The sequence below is a fragment of the Podarcis erhardii genome (genome assembly GCF_964252035.2).
Source record: "Podarcis erhardii genome assembly, chromosome: 17".
NCBI classification, from domain to species: Eukaryota; Metazoa; Chordata; class Lepidosauria; order Squamata; family Lacertidae; genus Podarcis; species Podarcis erhardii.
In genome coordinates, this window is record NC_138515.1 from 30,331,048 (window position 1) to 30,349,901 (window position 18,854).

An 18,854-nucleotide genomic window follows, 5' to 3' on the forward strand; every position below is an offset into this window, starting at 1 on the left:
TTTTATATTTTGATTTCTGGTGCTTAACGCTAAACGCCTGAGCCGCTGGTTTCCCTCACTGCTTACCCAGGAGCCGGAGACACGATACTAATAGCATCTTTAGAACAGTTTCCAGGAAGATTTATACCTCGCCTTTCCAAAGCAGATTGCAATTTTGAAAAACCACACGCATAAACTCAAAAGCCCGCAGAAACCCGACAATCCTCAATCCTCCGGCTGCCGGCCAGAAAAAGTTCCCCTTCGGCAATGCAGACCCAGAGCAAGCAGTAGTTATTTGCGGCAGGGTGGAAGTTGATGTTAAAACTGCAATTTAGCTGCCATCCTTTTGCATGGAAAACTCGACATCTCCAGGTCGGGCTGTAAATAAAAGCCTACTGTGGGAAAGCTGGCTATTTTATTTATTTCATAAAATTTGTACAACGCTTGATTGCAAAAAGAACAATGTCAATCAAGTGTCTGTTTGGTGCAATTAAAGAAGCCGGGGGGCGTGTGGCTCTCATGGCACATAAAGGCTTTTTGGCTGCAGGGAGGCTGCGAACCCGTCTCCAAAAGATGAGTTTTTCTGCAATAGCACCTGGCCGCATTTGCCATTCGCTCTCGGAAGCTGCAATGTGACACACAGACAGAATCATAAAATTGGAAGGGTCCCCCAAGGGACATCTAGTCCACCCCACTGCGATGCACACACGCATGGGAGCGCGCGAGGAAACCCAACTAAGTTCTCCATCGTTGGGAAGTAGGGTCCCGTGTCGACATGGGGGGCGGTGGCTTGGGGGGTGGGGCGGGCTAAGGGAGGAGGCCTTTCCGGCCCTGCGCGCATGCTCTCGCCTCCGGAGGAGCGCTTGGGTATAAAGGAGGAGGCGCCGAGCCGCGCCTGCTCGTCCTTCGGCCCTTCCCAAATCGCGCAGCGGCCGGATCGCGGCACCATGATGGCGAGGCGGCTCCTCCTGGGTACCAGGCTCCTGCAGCTCCGCAGTCGGGGCTCCCTGGGCGTGAGTATCCCCGAGGCCAGCGCAAAAGGCAGCCCGGCTCGGCTGGTATGCCCTCGCGAGACATGTGCGTCCGGGAAGCGGGCAGCGCTCCAGAAGGGGGCGCTTCCCCTTGGCGCAGCTTCCTGCGTCTTTACGCGCGGCTCAGGTTGCGCGTTTGCGCTCTGGGTAGGCAGGGCCGGCGCGCCCAGGAGGCATGGGGAGGCGACCGGTCATAGAATGGTAGAGTTGGAAGGAATCCCGAGGGTCATGTAGCCCCAACACACACACCCCCTTACAAATTGCTAAAATACTAAAAAAAACCAGGGGTCTCTATAACGTTTAACCCGGGAGACACCAGCCACACATTGCAGTCCTGGTGCCAGGGCACATTGTCCAGACTAAATAGCATTCTGCTCGGGTAAGGTCTGATCCCCTTGGCTGAATCAACGAACATGGGTAACATTAAAATCATTAAAAAGCCTCCAGTAGAAGTTACCCTTAAAACAGGAAAAGAAACACAAACCACCCCATCATGGTCCTTCAGTCCCATCCTAACCACAAATAAATTAGAGCAGGAATAGGCAAACTTGGCCCTCCGGATGTTTTTGGGATTACAACTCCCATCATCCCTAGCTAACAGGACCAGCGGGCAGGGATGATGGGAGTTGTAGTCCCCAAACATCCAGAGGGCTGAGTTTGTGTATGCCTGAATTAGAGTATCCCAAAAACTCTCCAAAACTACTTTAAAGAAAATGATGCTACAGTTCCCAGCATCCTTGACAAACCTCAGCTCCCAGAATTCCGCTTTGGGGGGGAACCGTGTGCTTTGAATGTGCTTTTAAGTGCCGAAAGCCTCTGTTCTTTCCTTGAATCCCTTGCCCCACCCTCTAACTCTTAATTAATTTCATTCTTGCTACAACCAGGTGCACAGAAGCCCCTCCCCCCTCCAGAAAAAAATTCATTTTTTTTAAAGCAAGGATAGCACTTCAAAGTTTGCACACACAGCTCATAATTCCACCCACAAAATGGGTATAGCATTTGAATTATGGAGCCTGCATAGCTCAGTTGGTTAGAGCTTGGTGCTGATAAGGCCAGGGTTGCAGGTTCAAGCCCTGTATGGGATGGCTTGCATTGCATAGGGTTGGACTAGATCAGTGTTTCCCAACCTTTTTTGGGCAAAGGCACACTTGTTTCATGAAAAAAATCTCGAGGCACACCACCATTAGAAAATGTTTAAAAAAATAACTCTGTGCCTATATTGACTATATATAAAGTAACTCTCTTTAATAGGAATAAAATAAACACAAAGAAAGTATTTTATAATTACTTTATTATGAAATAGTAAGTAAACAGAAATATGAAAAATTATAAAATACTTTATTCAGTGCGCAACCTGGGCCTGTTTGGCTGAACACAAAGCTGATATTCTGGCTGGAATCGAAGAAAGACACACACGTAGCTCTTCGTCAACAGTTCTCAGTCTCTCTCTGTATTTAGTTTTTATAGCAAATGAAGGAAGAGTAAGCAGGCTGGGGTGGGTTAAGTAAGGGCTGAAAGTGCCTAGATGAAGTGGGGGAAGCTAGAGAGGAGGTACATTCTGACGTTTGAGGATAGACTAGGTTCTTTATGTGAATGATAGGTGAGTTATTTGACAGATCGAACTGAGAGCAAGGTGTGGCTTGTGTAGCTGGGGTGGACATGAATGTTTGGGGTGCAAACCCCAGGCCGGCCAGGTCCGAGGGGGGGCAGGGAGAGACGGGCCTGCCTGCCTCTGCCTGCGCTGTGGTGTGTTTTGCCCCGACCGACGGACGGACCGACCTGCCAGCTGTCTCCGCAGTAGCAGCGCGGACTGGAGCTCCGTCATTCTCCCCGCCGGTGCCCGGGGAGGGGAGTGTGGGGCGGCCGCTGTGGAAGCGACGGCGTGCTCCTCCTCCTCCTCCTCCTCCTCCTCTTGCCGGGCTAGAGCCAGCCAGCTAGCGCTCGCCCCTCCTTGCTCGAGCCGACCCCGCCGCCGGGGGCCTTCCCGTCCTCTCAGCGGCGCCGCCTCGCGTCCCTCGTCCGGGGGTTGGGAGGGGGCTGGGGGGGAGGAAGGGGGCGAGGGGGAGCAGCCGCCGCCGCTCCTGAGGAGATTCTGAGGCGGTGGCGGGCGACGCGTGGCGGAAGTGGAGGGGTCCCGCCAGCCCAGCGTTTCTCTCTCTCTCTCCCTCACGGAAACCTTCCCCTCAGCTTCTGCCGCTTTTTCTCTTCTTTCCCTCTTCCTTTTGTTTTTTTTAAAAAATGAAAAATCTTTCCTTTCTCTCTTTTCCAGCCCCCCCTCCCCTCTTCACGGAATTTCACTGCACTCGGGCGCCGCGGCGCGCAGGCGCACTGCTCGCTCCTCTTTCCGCGCAGGCGCCTTCTCTCGCTCTTTCGCCTCCTTTTCTTTCTCTCTCGATGGTCCGCCTACAAAGGAGCGAGGGAGGCGCCCGCCATGTTTGGATTTGCATCCAGCAGGAGATGCCGCCGCCGCCGCCCCGCCTCTCGCCGCCGGACTCACCCGCCTCCCTCCCACGGCACACCAGGCAACGTCTCGCGGCACACTAGTGTGCCGCGGAACACCGGTTGGGAAACACTGGACTAGATGATGCTTAAGGTCCCTTCCAGCTCTGCAATTCTATGATTCTATGCGGGTGGCGCTGTGGGTTAAACCACAGAGCCTAGGACTTGCCAATCAGAAGGTCGGCGGTTCGAATCCCCGTGACGGGGTGAGCTCCCGTTGCTCAGTCTCTGCTCCTGCCAACCTAGCAGTTCAAAAGCACGTCAAAGTGCAAGTAGATAAATAGGTACCACTCCGGCGGGGAAGGTAAACGGCGTTTCCGTGTGCTGCTCTGGTTCGCCAGAAGCGGCTTAGTCATGCTGGCCACATGACTTGGAAGCTGTGCACCGGCTCCCTCGGCCAACAAAGCGAGATGAGCGCCGCAACTCCAGAGTCAGTCATGACTGGTCCCAATGGTCAGGGGTCCCTTTACCTTTACCTTATACTTTGCAGGACTGGTGTAGCCACAGCCCCACACCTCCAAAGTGAGTGTATTAATGATAAGACTTTGTTTGCACTGACACTGGCAGGGTAGCTTTTTAAATGAACTCATGGGGTCACTTTTTGGAATGCAGTCCAGCAAAGAGAAGCTGCCCCAGTGACCCCTCTGTTACTTAACCAATTTCTCTCTTCACGCTTGGAAAAGTTTATGTGTAAGGCAGAGGTGTGTGAGAGAGAGGGTGGTGCTGCTGTTGTTAGAAGTTCCAAGAGCTTCTAGCAATTTTTGGTTAGAAATACATAAATGCAATCCCCGCAAAGTTAAAAAAAAAATCCTGCTTTTTGAAATATATAATGTTTTGCATTGCTTTATGTTGGGGTTAGGGACGCGGGTGGCGCTGTGGGTTAAACCACAGAGCCTAGGACTTGCCGATCAGAAGGTCGGTGGTTCGAATCCACGCAACGGGGTGAGCTCCCGTTGCTCAGTCCCCGCTCCTGCCAACCTAGCAGTTCGAAAGCACACCGGTGCAAGTAGATAAATAGGTACCACTCCAGCAGGAAGGTAAACGGCGTTTCTGTGCGCTGCTCTGGTTCGCCAGAAGCGGCTTAGTCATGCCAGCCACATGACCCGGAAGCTGTATGCCGGCTCCCTCGGCCAATAAAGCGAGATGAGCGCCACAACCCCAGAGTTGGCCACGACTTGACCTAATGGTCAGGGGTCCCTTTACCTTTCCCTTGTGTTGGGGGTGCATTTTATATGCACTTTCCAACAAACTGCCTCAGATACTCCCCAAACAACCTGCATGTTAAAGGCATATTTATGCAGACCCACTGGTGAAACTCTAACCCGGGGGCATCTTGATAATGCTGACATTCAGAAAAGGACTTTCTGTTATGGTCAGGAAGAAAGAGATGACTGAAGAAATTTCACTAACTGGGTGTTGTTTGACTAACAAACAATGCAAGGAGATTTCAACAGAAAGACGAGTTCTGCCTTTGCTAGTCTAAGTGAAATGGCTTATTGCTCTGTGTGTGTCTTAATTGCACAAGTATTTGTTTCATTGCAAAAGAATGGCTGGTGTTTTTTCACACTGTGAACAGCTCATTTCATTGCTTTATGCCAAAGATCAGGAACCTGGGGCCATGCAAATATTGTTGGACCAGTTCCTTTAATCTCTGACCTGTGCCCATGCTGACTGAGGCAGATAGGAGATGGAGTTGAACAATATTTGGAGGGCCAGATTTGTCCATCCCCATCTACGGCCCAACAAGTAAATCCCTCCCCCAATTCTGCACGTTCACACTTGAGGTCTTATTTCAAATTTGGTGATACCATTCTTCTTTTTAAAAGCTATTAGTCATAACAGTCGATCCATTGTTCTATAGCAACACTGTATGCTGTCTTGCTCCCAAGCGCTTGGTGCATTTAAGAAAGGCAGCAACCATGTTTGGTTAGAACAATAGGTCTGTTTGCTTTTAAAAATAAGAACACAATGTCTCGAACACATCATTTGCCCAGAGGAAAGCAAAAAGCCCACGGGAATAGAAATGTGATTTGGAAAAGCACAAGCAAATTTTACTGCCTATGCAAATTGACTTTAAAGCTTAGCTGATTTCCCTCTCTTGTGAATGCACACTAGACATTTTAATTTTAAGAGCTCTAAAGTAGGGAAATGTTTGGCAGCCTTCTTACATCTGCGGTTAAGAGACGGCGTTCGTCAGCATGGGGGGTTTCCAACGTTCATCAGCCTCAGCCAGCCTGGCCAATATTCAAGGATGGTGAAAATTGTAGTCCATAAAATATGGAAGGCACCACACTGAATCATAAAATTGTAGTGTTGGAAGGGACTCTGTGGATCATCTAGTCTAACCCCCTGCAATGCAGGAATATGTAGCTATCCTACAGGGTTCGAACCTGCAACTTTGGCATTATCAGCGCCATGCGCTAGCCAGCTGAGCTATCCATATCATATTTCTTGCCATCTTGAGATAGCTTGCTGAACCAATAAGTCAGCCTCACATTCCATTCACAGAAGCCTGGAACTGGAATGTGTTAGAATGTAGGAATGTTAAGAGCAGCCTTCAGAATCAGACTAAAGCTCCCATCTAATCCAGTATTCTGAGAGGTCAGCCCCTAAGCCTTCCCCAGCAGAAAGACTAAGCTCAGTTTCTTGCCTCCAATTGATGCTGCAGACCCGCCAAGTGTCCCTATTTTCCAGGGATGTCCCTGATTAAGAGAAGCCGTCCTGGTTTCTGATTTAATCCCGGAATGTTCCACTTTTCCTTAGGATGTCCCTATTTTCATTGGAGAAATGTTGGCAGGTATGGAGTTATCCGGCCTGAAAGGCAACAACAACAACAACAACAACAACAACAACAACAACAACAACAACAACAATAATAATAATAATAATAATAATAATAATTTATTTGTACCCCGCCCATCTGGCTGGGTTTCCCCAGCCACTCTGGGCAGCTTCCAACAAAGATGAAAGATACACTAAAATGTCACATATTAAAAACTTCCCTGAACAGGGCTGCCTTCAGATGTCTTCTGAATGTCAGGTAGTTGTATATCGCTTTGACATCTGCTGGAAGGGCGTTCCACAGGGCGGGCGCCACTACCAAGAAGGCCCTCTGCCTGGTTCCCTGTAACTTGGCCTCTCGCAGTGAGGGAACCGCCAGAAGGCTCTCGGAGCTGGACCTCAGCGTCCGGGCAGAACGGTGGGGGAGGAGACGCTCCTTCAGATATACTGGACCGAATCCTGCATAGAGAAGTTTTTTAAATGTTTAATTATATTTTTGTATATGCTGGAAGCAGCCCAGAGTGGCTGGGGCAACCCAGTCAGATGTGTGGGGTATAAATAGTAAAATTATCATTATGGAATGGGGTGTCCTTATTTTCATCAGAGAAACGTTGGAGGGTATGATAGTCCATCGCCTTGCAATGCAGAAATATGCAGGGATCGAACCTGCAACCTTGGTGTTATCAGCACTATGCTCTGACAAACTGAGCTATTGGCTATCCCTGCCCTCCAGAACAATGAGAAGAGAAGAGCATGAGTCCAGAAGGCTGGAAGAAGCGTAATGGGAGAAAGTGCTTAGGAGATGATGGGAAGTTAACACAAAAACCCAGGATATTTAAGCCCCAAACACTGAGGCATGTGAGCCCTGGGAAATTGAAGACACTCAGATTTATATATCTCTGCCAGGAGCCATAAAACCATGCAAGTGGTTCTGCATGCGGCCAGTGGCTTTGTCCTCTGCCATCTGGCAAACAGTTACAGTATTTGCTTTTAAAAAGTCACTCAGTTTCAGCACTGCTTGAAGCTCTCCTCTTCAAGCGTTGTAGGGACACGGGTGGCGCTGTGGTCTAAACCACCGAGCCTCTTGGGCTTGCCATTCGGGAGGTCTGCAGTTTGAATCCCCGCGACGGAGTGAGCTTCCGTTGCTCTGTCCCAGCTCCTGCCAACCTAGCAGTTCGAAAGCACACCAGTGCAAGTAGATAAATAGGTACCGCGGGAAGGTAAACGGCATTTCCATGCGCTCTGGCTTCCGTCACGGTGTCTTTGTTGCGCCAGAAGCGGTTTAGTCATGCTGGCCACATCATGACCCGGAAAGCTGTCTGTGGACAAACGCCGGCTCCCTCGGCCTGAAAGCGAGATGAGCGCTGCAACCCCATAGTCACCTTTGACTGGACTTAACCCCCCAGGGGTCCTTTACCTTTACCTTGTTCATTTCCTTTAAAAAAAAACCACTGCATTGGATCCTAGCCTTTTTTGCATCCTAGCCCTTCAGTGGTGCCAAAAAGCAGAGAAATCCAGCTGTTCTAGAACTGCATGGAACTGCTAGATGGGGAACCAGCAGCCCTCCAGATGTTGTTAGATTCTAGCTCCTATCAACACCAGGGATGGTCAGGGATGATGGGACGGGATCCAGAAACATCTGGAGGGTTGCAGATTCCCCCATCCCCATGCTAGTGGGTTTACAACTTGGGTTTGTTTTCTACACCGATGAAGCCAACATCATGATGCTGCGCTTTGTCAAACAGAATATATTTCCCTTTATTTCTGTGTTTCCAGCTTCTGCCTCGCAGTTTGACGTCTTCCCCGAAAACTCCTCAACACTCTGCACCTCAGAACCATGTGTGCAGCACAGAGGGAGGGAGTGCTAGGAAACCGTCCAGTCGCTATCCAGTACCCAACAAGAAGGATTTGCCATATGATATAGTAGAGCTCATGGAGGAAGTGGAAGTAAAGGTAAGGGGGAAATCTGCTGGGGAAGGTGGAATCTTGTCCTTTCAAAGAAACTTGGAACTATCTTAAAGCCAGATGTTAATGAATGGTTGGATTTTGGGGGGAGGGAGAACCAAAAACCAGATTGTCTTGGTTTGGCACACTAGGTGATATGACCTTCATATCAAGAAGTTACCGAGCTGTGTGATTTATCTTTGACTAGAAACAGTGTTAGAAACTCAAATATATAAGCTAATCACCAAATGGCACCTTAAACCTAGGCTATGGTCACCTTTCCCCCCTTTTTTTTGCAATGCACTTTATTATTAGAGTGGCTGAGGAAACCCAGCCAGATGGAGGGGGTATAAATAATAAAATATTATTATTATTATTACTATTATTACTATTATTACTATTACTATTTTTCATTTCTATACCGCTTTACCTTTTAAAGAAAAAATCTCAAAGCAGTTTACAACACATTAAAACATCAAATTAAACAATCCAGAATAAAACAAATTCAAGCTTCGAGGAAAATATTTCAGATGGCATTTTGCTTTCCTCATATTTATTTACCTACTGAATTTAAGTAGCTTGCCCATAGCAGAAGGACTCTAGAAAGGCAGTGTGGTGTAGTGGTTAGTGTCAGACTAGGACCTGGGAGATCAGGGTTGAAATCCCCTCTCAGTCATGCAGCTCACTGGGTGACCTTGGGCCAGTCACAGCCTCTTAACCTACCTCACAGGGTCGTTGTAGGGATTAACTGGGGAGGAGGGTGAACCATGTACTCCTTGGAGAAAAAGTTGGGAGAGAAATGCAATAAATATGCTCTTCTGCTTAGTTTCTTAAGAAAGTTGGAGGGGCCAGCCAGATGGAGATGTCATTCGTCAACCTGGCATTCAGAGACCTCCATGTGGTCACAGTGGACCCACACTAGAAATAGTAGCAGTGAGCAAAAAATTTTCTGTGTGCTTGGTGGCTACAAGAGAGCGGCAGGATTAGGCCGGCATCTATATCTTGCTTCATTGCCCATCGGTCTAAACCACTGAGCTTCTTAGGTTTGCCGATCAGAAGGTCAGCGGATCAAATCCCCTCGACTGGGTGAGCTCCCATTGCTTGCCCCAGCTTCTGCCAACCTACCAACTCGAAAGCACACCAGTGCAAATAGATAAATAGGCACCACTGCGGCAGGAAGGTCAACAGCGTTTCCGTGCGCTCTGGTTTCCATCATGGTGTTCCGTTGCACCAGAAGTGGTTCAGTCATGCTGGACACATGACCGAAAGCTGTGGACAAACGCTGGCTCCCTCGGCCTGAGAGCAAGATGAGTGCTGCAACCCCATAGTGCTTTTGACTGGACTTAACCATCCAGGGGTCCTTTACCTTTATCCCAGCTCTGCCAATTTGTATATTGGTATATTGGTCTACTGTAATAGGTAACAGTTACCCGTTTTAGGGGACGCGGGTGGCGCTGTGGGTTAAAATATAGAGCCTAGGACTTGCCAATCAGAAGGTCGGCAGTTCAAATACCTGCGACGGGGTGAGCTCCCATTGCTCAGTCCCTGCTCCTGCCATCCTAGCAGTTCGAAAGCACATCAAAAGTGCAAGTAGATAAATAGGTACCGCTCTGGTGGGAAGGTAAACGGCGTTTCCGTACACTGCTCTGGTACGCCAGAAGCAGCTTAGTCATGCTGGCCACATGACCCGGAAGCTGTACGCCGGCTCCCTCGGCCAATAAAGCGAGATGAGCGCCACAACCCCAAATTCAGTCACGACTGGACCTAATGGTCAGGGATCCCCTTTTTACCCAGGGTTTTAGGCAGAGGAGAGGGTCTTTCCTAGTCCCTGCTTCCCTAAAGCTTTTAAGTGGAGAAGCCAAGGATTGATAAGCTGAGACCTGAGTGCAAAACATGTTCTCTGTCACTTCCTCCCGCACTGCTAGGAGGATTGAGAAGGAGAGACTTGCAGTTTTTTAGTAATTGACCCGTGAAAGTGTGGGGGAGTGGAATGTTATTAGGATGATTATTTTACTGTTAGGCTGTCTGTCATGTTTTTATTAAGCTTTTATTATTGATGTTCTGTAATGTGTTTTTAACGTTGTACACCACCCTTGGATTTTCTGATAAAGGGTAGTATCTAAATTGAAAATAATAATAATAATAATAATAATAATAATAATAATAATAGAAGAAAACTGTATCAGCATCTTCTCTTAACTACTTTAAGGTGATTGACTGGTGTTTTTTTCTTAATTCTTCCAACAGACTGGGTTTTTGCCCAACGTTTTTAAGGTTATGTCTCACCGACCGGCAGAATTTAGAGCATTCTTTGCTTATTACAATGCCATCATGAACAAGGAGACGGGTAAGAACAGAAACCATACTTGGTCTATCTTAACGTGACTGTTGTTGAATTCCACTAGGGTTACCTATGGGTAAGATGAGCACTCATGCTACAGGCCTTCCTTGGTTCTGTCAACAGAAATAAGTACCAGGCAATAATACCGTATTTTTCGCTCTATAACACGCACCTGACCATAACACGCACATCGTTTTTAGAGGAGGAAAACAAGGGGAAAAACATTCTGAATGAAACAGTGGATGTATCATTTTTGGGCTTCATGCTGTGGCCACAGACATGTGATCTGATGGTGAATTTGGGGTGACCCAATGCAAAAATCCTGAGAATTCCTGTGCATCCATGCTTTGTAACCACGTTTTTGCACCATTGCAGCCCCAGGCAACAGTGGGTGCGTGATTTTGGGGGGGCAGGCTGTAGCCATGGACATGCTATGTGATCTGATGGTGAATTTGGGGTGACCCAATGCAAAGATCCTGAGGATCCATGTGGATCTATGCTTTGTAACCACATTTTAAGTGGGGAGCGAAGGAAAAACAAAGAAGGGACATGAGAGGGGTGTGCAGAGAACCAGCTGGCTAAGAATGCAGGAGAGGGATTTAACGGAGGGAGGAAAGAAAGGCAAAAGTTTCCCCCCACCCAAGCCAGCCATATCTCTCTCTCTCTCTCCCTCCCCCTCTCTCTCTCTCCCTCCCCCTCTCTCTCTCTCCCTCCCCCTCTCTCCCTCCCCCTCCCCCCTCTCTCTCTCCCTTCCCCCCTCTCTCTCCCTCTCCCCCAGCAGCACCGGAGCAGAGGAATTCCCCTCTGCTTGCCTGGAGGGGGGGGCTTTCCCTGCTCTTTGTTCCGTTTGAGCAAACACAGCAACGAAACAGAGGAGGGTGGGCAGTAAGACCCTGAGGCAGAATGCAGGAAAGCAGCCACTTCCTCTTTTCAAGTTTCCCTTCTAAGAGACGCACGATTTGATTTTTGCCTGCTTTTTCGGCTCCAGGGACCACACATTCGCTCTATAACACGCACAGACATTTCCCCTTCCTTTTTAGGAGAAAAAATCTGTGTGTTATAGAGGGGAAAATATGGTAATTTCCACTGGCTCCAAGATTCTTTAAGGCCTCTAATCCAGTGTTTCCCAACCTTGGGCCTCCAGCTGTTTTGAACTACAATTCCCATCATCCCTGACCACTGGTCTTGCTAGTCAGGGATGATGGGAGTTGTAGACCAAAAACAGCTGGAGGCCCAAGGTTGGGAAACACTGCTCTAATCAACCAACAAACAAATAATGGTATTCCAGAACCCCTAACTCAGCACTGCATTACCTCAAGGATCACCTCTCTCCTAATGAATCTACCCAGACCCTGAGATCATCTTCTGAGGCTCTTCTTCATGAGAGATATGGAGGGTTGCAAAATGAGATGAGGCCTTTTCTGCAGTGGCTCCCTGTCTGTGGAATGCTCTTCCCTTCTCGGTAGTGGCACCCGCCCTGTGGAACACCCTCCCATCCAATGTCAAAGAAATAAACAACTATATGACATTTATTTATTTATTCATTTATTTATTTATTTAAAATATTTTATTAAGGGTTTTCTTGTTTTACAGAACTATATGACATTTAGAAGACATCTGAAGGCAGCCCTGTTTAGGGAAGTTTTTAATGATTGATGTTTTTAAACTTCTGTTGGAAGAGTGGCTGGGGAAACCCAGCCAGATGGGCAGGGTAGAAATAAACTACTATTATTATTATTATTATTATTATTATTATTATTATTATTATTTAATTAATTTCCAGGGGGTTCGGCTGTCAACTCCATTATACAACTTTAGGCACCAGGCGAAAACGTTCTTCATTAACCAGGCCTTTGACTGATTGACAGTCAATGTCCTTTAAAACGCATTGGGGGCAGGACGGATTATTGGGTGGTTCTTGTTTTTATTTTTATGATGTGTTTTGTAACCCATGACCTTGCTATTAACAGTCTCATGCTGTTCCAACTGAGCCATCCAGAGCTTTTTTTCAATATACCTGCTGCTGCTTCTAACTGATAGCATTTGGAAATCTTCCAACCCTTATTATTTGGGAGTCCAATCTGGTGTAGTGGTTAAGAGCGGTAGACTCGTAATCTGGGGAACTGGGTTCGATTCCCCACTCCTCCACATGCAGCTGCTGGGTGACCTTGGGCTAGTCACACTTCTCTGAAGTCTCTCAGCCCCACTCACCTCACAGAGTGTTTGTTGTGGGGGAGGAAGGGAAAGGAGAATGTTAGCTGCTTTGAGACTCCTTCGGGTAGTGATAAAGCGGGATATCAAATCCAAACTCCTCTTATCTCTATATGGTGGTATTTGTGCATGTTGGTTAAGTGACTCAATCCCACTGCTGCTTTAGAAATATGACCCCTGCTGCTCTAGAAATATGACTCACCTTCTGCATGTCTCTTCTTCTATAGGAAGCCTAAGCAAGGCTGACAAAGAGCTCATTATTGTGGCCACGAGTATTGTTAACAAGTGTCCATACTGCGTGATTGCACACGGTGCTCTACATCGGATATACTCCAAAAAACCAGCGCTAGCAGACCAGGTTGGTACACATGTCTGTCTTGCTCGTCTGTCTCATCTTATTCTGTTTCACTTCCTTGCTTAGGATTTGTCTCCTGTACAGTGGTACCTCTAGTTAATTCCTTCCGGAGGTCCATTCTTAACCTGAAACTGTTCTTAACTAGAGGCATGCTTTTGCTAATGGGGCCTCTTACTGTTGCTGCTGCTCCGCCGGCGCACAGTTTCCGTTCTCATTCTGGGGCAAAGTTCTCGACTCAAGGTCACTCTTCCAGGTTAGCAGAGTTTGTAACCTGAGGTGTTTGTAACTCGAGGTACCACTTACAGATAGGTAGCCGTGTTGGTGTGCCATAGTCAAAACAAAACAAATTCCTTCCAGTAGCACCTTAAAGACCAACTAAGTCAGTTCTTGGTATGAGCTTTCGTGTGCATGCACACTTCTTCAGATACACTGAAACAGAAGTCTCCAGACCCTTCTATATAGTGAGAAGGTGGGGAGGGGTATTACTCAGAAGGGTGGTGGGAATGGGTGATTGGCAGATAGCTGTGATGAGCCTGTTGACGACTCTTAACGACTGCAATAGGTCTTACAGGAAAAAGCAAGGGGTGGAAAGGGGAAAAATGGCTTTGTCATGTATAATGAGATAAGAATCCAAGGTCTTTGTTCAGACCAGGTTTTTCCATGGTTTTGAGTTTGGTGATAAGTTGTAATTCAGCAGCTTCTCTTTCCAGTCTATTTCTGAAATTCCTTTGTAGTAAAACAGCTACTTTGAGATCTTGTATAGAATGTCCTGGGAGATTGAAATGTTCTCCTACTGGTTTCTCTGTCTTGTGATTCCTGATGTCCGATTTATGTCCGTTTATTCTTTGGCATACACAATGTTAGCCAACTTTGCTGCCACATACACCCGGACAACACCATTACTGGCCCCAACAACATCACACATACCATCTCGGGACTATTTAATTGCTCATCGTCTAACATTGTGTATGCCATAAAATGCCAACAGTGTCCTTCAGCTCTCTATATTGGACAAACAGGCCAGACCTTACGCCAAAGAATAAACGGACATAAATCGGACATCAGGAATCACAAGACAGAGAAACCAGTAGGAGAACACTTCAATCTCCCAGGACATTCTATACAAGATCTCAAAGTAGCTGTTTTACTACAAAGGAATTTCAGAAATAGACTGGAAAGAGAAGCTGCTGAATTACAACTTATCACCAAACTCAAAACCATGGAAAAACCTGGTCTGAACAAAGACCTTGGATTCTTATCTCATTATACATGACAAAGCCATTTTTCACCTTTTCACCCCTTGCTTTTTCCTGTAAGACCTATTGCAGTCGTTAAGAGTCGTCAACAGGCTCATCACAGCTATCTGCCAATCACCCAATCCCACCACCCTTCTGAGTAATACTCTTCTCCACCTTCTCACTATATAGAAGGGTCTGGTGACTTCTGTCTCAGTGTATCTGAAGAAGTGTGCATGCACACGAAAGCTCATACCAAGAACTGACTTAGTTGGTCTTTAAGGTGCTACTGGAAGGAATTTGTTTTGTTTCGAGGTACCACTGTACTTGTTTCCTTGCCACTCGTTGGCTAGTTTCGCACAGATACTTGGCGAAAGAATTGCCAAACGGAGAAAGGAATTGTATGAAGGGGAATGTTTGTTTTTTTTCTGGATTCAAATGCTAGTTTTCTCAATACAGCCATACCTCAGGTTACAAACGCTTCAGGTTGCGTTTTTTCAGGTTACGGACGCGCCGAAACCCGGAAGTACCGGAAGGGGTTACTTCCGGGTTTCGGTGGTCATACATGCGCAGAAGCACCGAATTGCAACCCGCAATTGCAATCGCTGCCGGTTGCAAACGTGCCTCCTGCACGGATCGCGTTCGCAACCGGAGCGTCCACTGTATGTGAATTGCCCTTGTGAAATCTGCAAAGCAGTTTTATACTTTCCTGTGCATCAAACCGGGAATATGATAGCAAAGCAGTCTAAAAGTGCTTTCTGATGGATATTTATGATAGGTGACCGTGAGAGGTTACTGAAGAAGGCATAACAAAAATTACGCAGTTATGATTCCTTGCATTCTGCATGATATAAAACCGTTGATAAGTTGATAAGTTCGTATTATAGTACAAGATGCTGGGTACTTTGCCACTGGGTCGGGTCATTTAAAGGTCCTATGAAGCAGCTGGAAAAAGCAGTTTTCCAAAGGCTTAGAATTCTATAGAATAGGGTTTTTCAGCAGATGCTAATCTTCCTGCCATTCATGCACTTTTAAATGTGCATGAATTTTTGAATGTTTTTAAATACCTGGTTCTTACTGATAATTCTAATGTTTTGCTTTCTATTTTTGTAAACCACTTAGAGGTTCTCTTACAATCAGGCAGTATATAAAATTTTGTCAAGTAAAATAAAATAAATAAAATGGTGTTATGCCACAAACCTGAATTCTGCGTTCATCCTCTGAGGCCCTTCTTTGTGTGCCTCTTCCGTGAGAGGCTCAGAGAGTGGCAACACGAGAACAGGGCCTTTCCTGCAGTGGGTCCCCATCTGTGGGATGTTCTCCCCAAGGAGTCTCTCCGGGTGCCTTCATTACATATCCTTAGGTGCCAGGCTAAAATGTTCCCCTTCAACCAGGCCTTAATAGTCCACAGCCTTTTAAATGTGTTTGTGCGATGGGGGTATTGTTTTGTTGTCTTTGTTCTATTTGTCTGTGCTTTTACCTTGCATTTTTATACAGTGGTGCCTCGCAAGTCGAAAAGAATCCGTTCTGCGAGTCTCTTCGTCTAGCGGTTTTTTCGTCTTGCGAAGCAAGCCGATTAGCGCTATTAGCGGCTTAGCGGATAAGCGGCTTAGCAGCTTAGAAAAAGGGGGGGAGGGGGGAAAAGTCAGAAAAACTCGCAAGACATTTTCGTCTTGCGAAGCAAGCCCATAGGGAAATTCGTCTTGCGAAGCACCTCCAAAACAGAAAACCCTTTCGTCTAGCGGGTTTTCTGTCTTGCGAGGCATTCGTCTTGCGGGGCACCACTGTATTGTGAACCGCCTGAGATTTTATGATGAAGAGTACAGTGGTACCTCGGGTTACATACGCTTCAGGTTACAGACTCCGCTAACCCAGAAATATTACCTCAGGTTAAGAACTTTGCTTCAGGATGAGAACAGAAATTGTGCGGCAGCAGCAGGAGGCCCCATTAGCTAAAGTGGTGCTTCAGGTTAAGAACAGTTTCAGGTTAAGAACGGACCTCCAGAACAAATTAAGTACGTAACCAAAGGTACCACTGTACTGTATATAAGTCCAATAAATAAAAATAATTGTAAATAAATAAATAAATAAATAAATAAATAAGAAAGAAAGAAGTTGCGGTCAGCATAATTCCCTCTCTTGTACAAGGAGCAAAGATAGAGGAACCCTTTACTCCTTTGCATCACCCTGTTCAGATCTGGCAGCAATGCACTGTGGTTCATGTTCACGTTTGCTCCCTAATCCTTTTCAACACTCCTTCTCTTTGATCTAATGCTGCCTATAAATTTGGTCCCCATAACTGGTCTAGTAAGGGACACAGGTGGCACTGTGGGTTAAACCACAGAGCCTAGGGCTTGCCGATCGGAAGGTTGGCAGTTCGAATCCCCGTGACGGGGTGAGCTCCCGTTGCTCGGTCCCTGCTCCTGCCAACCTAGCAGTTCGAAAGCATGTCAAAGTGCAAGTAGATAAATAGGTAATGAGGTGCTCTGGCGGGAAGGTAAACGGCGCTTCCATGTGTTGCTCTGGTACACTAGAAGCGACTTAGTCATGCTGGCCACATGACCCGGAAGCTGTACGCCGGCTCCCTTGGCCAATAAAGCGAGATGAGCGCCGCAACCCCAGAGTCGGCCATGACTGGGCCTAATGGTCAGGGGTCCCTTTGCCTTTACCTTAACTGGTCTAGCAGTTGGCCATAACTGCCAATAACATCCCTTGGCTCTGATTTTGTGCAGGTCACTGTGAACTGGCAAATGGCCGAGCTGAGTGATCGGGAGAGGGCCATGGTCGAGTTTGCACTCGCCGTCTGCCGAGCGGATAATATCACTGAAGAGCACTTTCAGAAGCTGGAGGCGAACGGGTTTGACCGAGAAGATGCCTGGGACATAGGCACGATTGCAGCCTTTTTTGCCATGTCGAACCGCATAGCTCACTTCACAGATATGCATCCAAACCCAGAATTCTACATCATGGGAAGGATACCGAGAGAGAAAGAGAAGAACGAAGCCTCCTAACAAGGCTTGCTGGCACCCAAATCATTGCCAAGGACATTGGGCTCAGTGACAGGCAGAAGGTCAAGATGGGCAAATGTTGCATCCACTGAAAAATGAAATGTGCTTCACTTGCTGTTGTGCTATACTTTTGAAAAAGGTTTTCCGGTAGGGTCTCGATTGTAATGAGGTGCTCTGAAGACACGGCAAGATTGGAGATTTGCTGCTCAGTTTCTTTTGATTGTAATAAGCTGTATACTGTGATTTCTTCATAACTGCAGAGTTAACACTTTTGTCATATCTGTTGTTTCTAATAAACGTATTTGAGCAAATACTTATCTGCTGTGGCAAATCTTTTAACGGCCAGAAATTGGAAAGAGCTTTTTATGTATACACTGGAGAAGATCTGGAGGAAGATCTCCTTTCCTCTACAAGTGTAAAATCTCGGTCTCCTTGGAAGGTCTTCTCAGGAACAATTCCACCTGCATTTTCCCAACCTATACAAATGGGGAAAGTTTTCTAAAGTCAGCATCCCACAGCTCTGTTAAGCAAACTTGATGTCTTACTGTTTTCTTAATTCTTCCAAGGGGAATAAGCAACTATTTTCCATGAAGGAACATGCTCCTTGTCTCACACATTACCTTAGTTGTAAAATATGTATAAACTTCTTTCCTGGAAAGAATGTACTTTACAGTTTGGATTCCATATCTGCTTTAACACTAACTTGTCTGAGGCCTTTGCCCATTGTACAGGAGATCTCAGAACTACTTGCAGGCAGGTTGTTGTTGTTTAGTCGTTTAGTCATGTCCGACTCTTCGTGACCCCATGGACCAGAGCACGCCAGGCACTCCTGTCTTCCACTGCCTCCTACAGTTTGGTCAAACTCATGCTGGTAGCTTCGAAAACACTGTCCCACCATCTCATCCTCTGTCGTCCCCTTCTCCTTGTGCCCTCCATCTTTCCTAGCATCAGGGTCTTTCCCAGGGAGTCTTCTCATGAGGTGGAGCCTCAGCTTCACAATCTGTCCTTCCAGTGAGCACTCAGGGCTGATTTCCTTCAGAATGGAGAGGTTTGATCTTCTTGCAGTCCATGGGACTCTCAAGAGTCTCCTCCAGCACCATAATTCAAAAGCATCAATTCTTCGGCGATCAGCCTTCTTTATGGTCCAGCTCTCACTTCCATACATCACTACTGGGAAAACCATAGCTTTAACTATACGGACCTTTGTTGGCAAGGTGATGTCTCTGCTTTTTAAGATGCTGTCTAGGTTTGCAGGCAGGTACTGGGTCCAAAATGCATTCTATTTGATTCACAGCCTCACATCTTGTTGCATTTTTCATCAAACGTCAAAACTAAAATGGAGTTGAACCCTCATCTAATTCTGTCCCCTGCATAGATGAGAGGTCCTGTAAGAAACTATTAGATGCCCTCGTATGGGATCTGTTGCAGTTCACATCCCAGCTCAAAGTGGGCTTTTTCTCTGTGAAAAGG

General features: G+C 46.9%; 1 protein-coding gene across 1 annotated transcript; it reads left to right on the top strand.

Moving 5' to 3' along the window:
• The first annotated feature begins 817 nt into the window (after positions 1–817).
• Positions 818–17,697, top strand: LOC309332387 (uncharacterized protein). The gene is made up of 5 exons (XM_081845564.1): positions 818–992; positions 8,067–8,243; positions 10,482–10,581; positions 13,014–13,144; positions 17,109–17,697. Exons 1-5 carry the CDS (start codon positions 819–821, stop codon positions 17,385–17,387), a joined length of 861 nt encoding a protein of 286 aa, XP_081701690.1. The 5' UTR covers position 818; the 3' UTR covers positions 17,388–17,697.
• Positions 17,698–18,854: the final 1,157 nt, after the last annotated feature.

Excerpts from the sequence above, each read along its gene's own strand:
- LOC309332387 (XM_081845564.1), top strand. The coding sequence starts at position 819 with ATGCTCTCGCCTCCGGAGGAGCGCTTGGGTATAAAGGAGGAGGCGCCG. Across the intron at positions 8,244-10,481 it reads TGGAGGAAGTGGAAGTAAAG|ACTGGGTTTTTGCCCAACGT; the intron begins GTAAGGGGGAAA and ends TTCTTCCAACAG. Across the intron at positions 13,145-17,108 it reads AACCAGCGCTAGCAGACCAG|GTCACTGTGAACTGGCAAAT; the intron begins GTTGGTACACAT and ends GATTTTGTGCAG.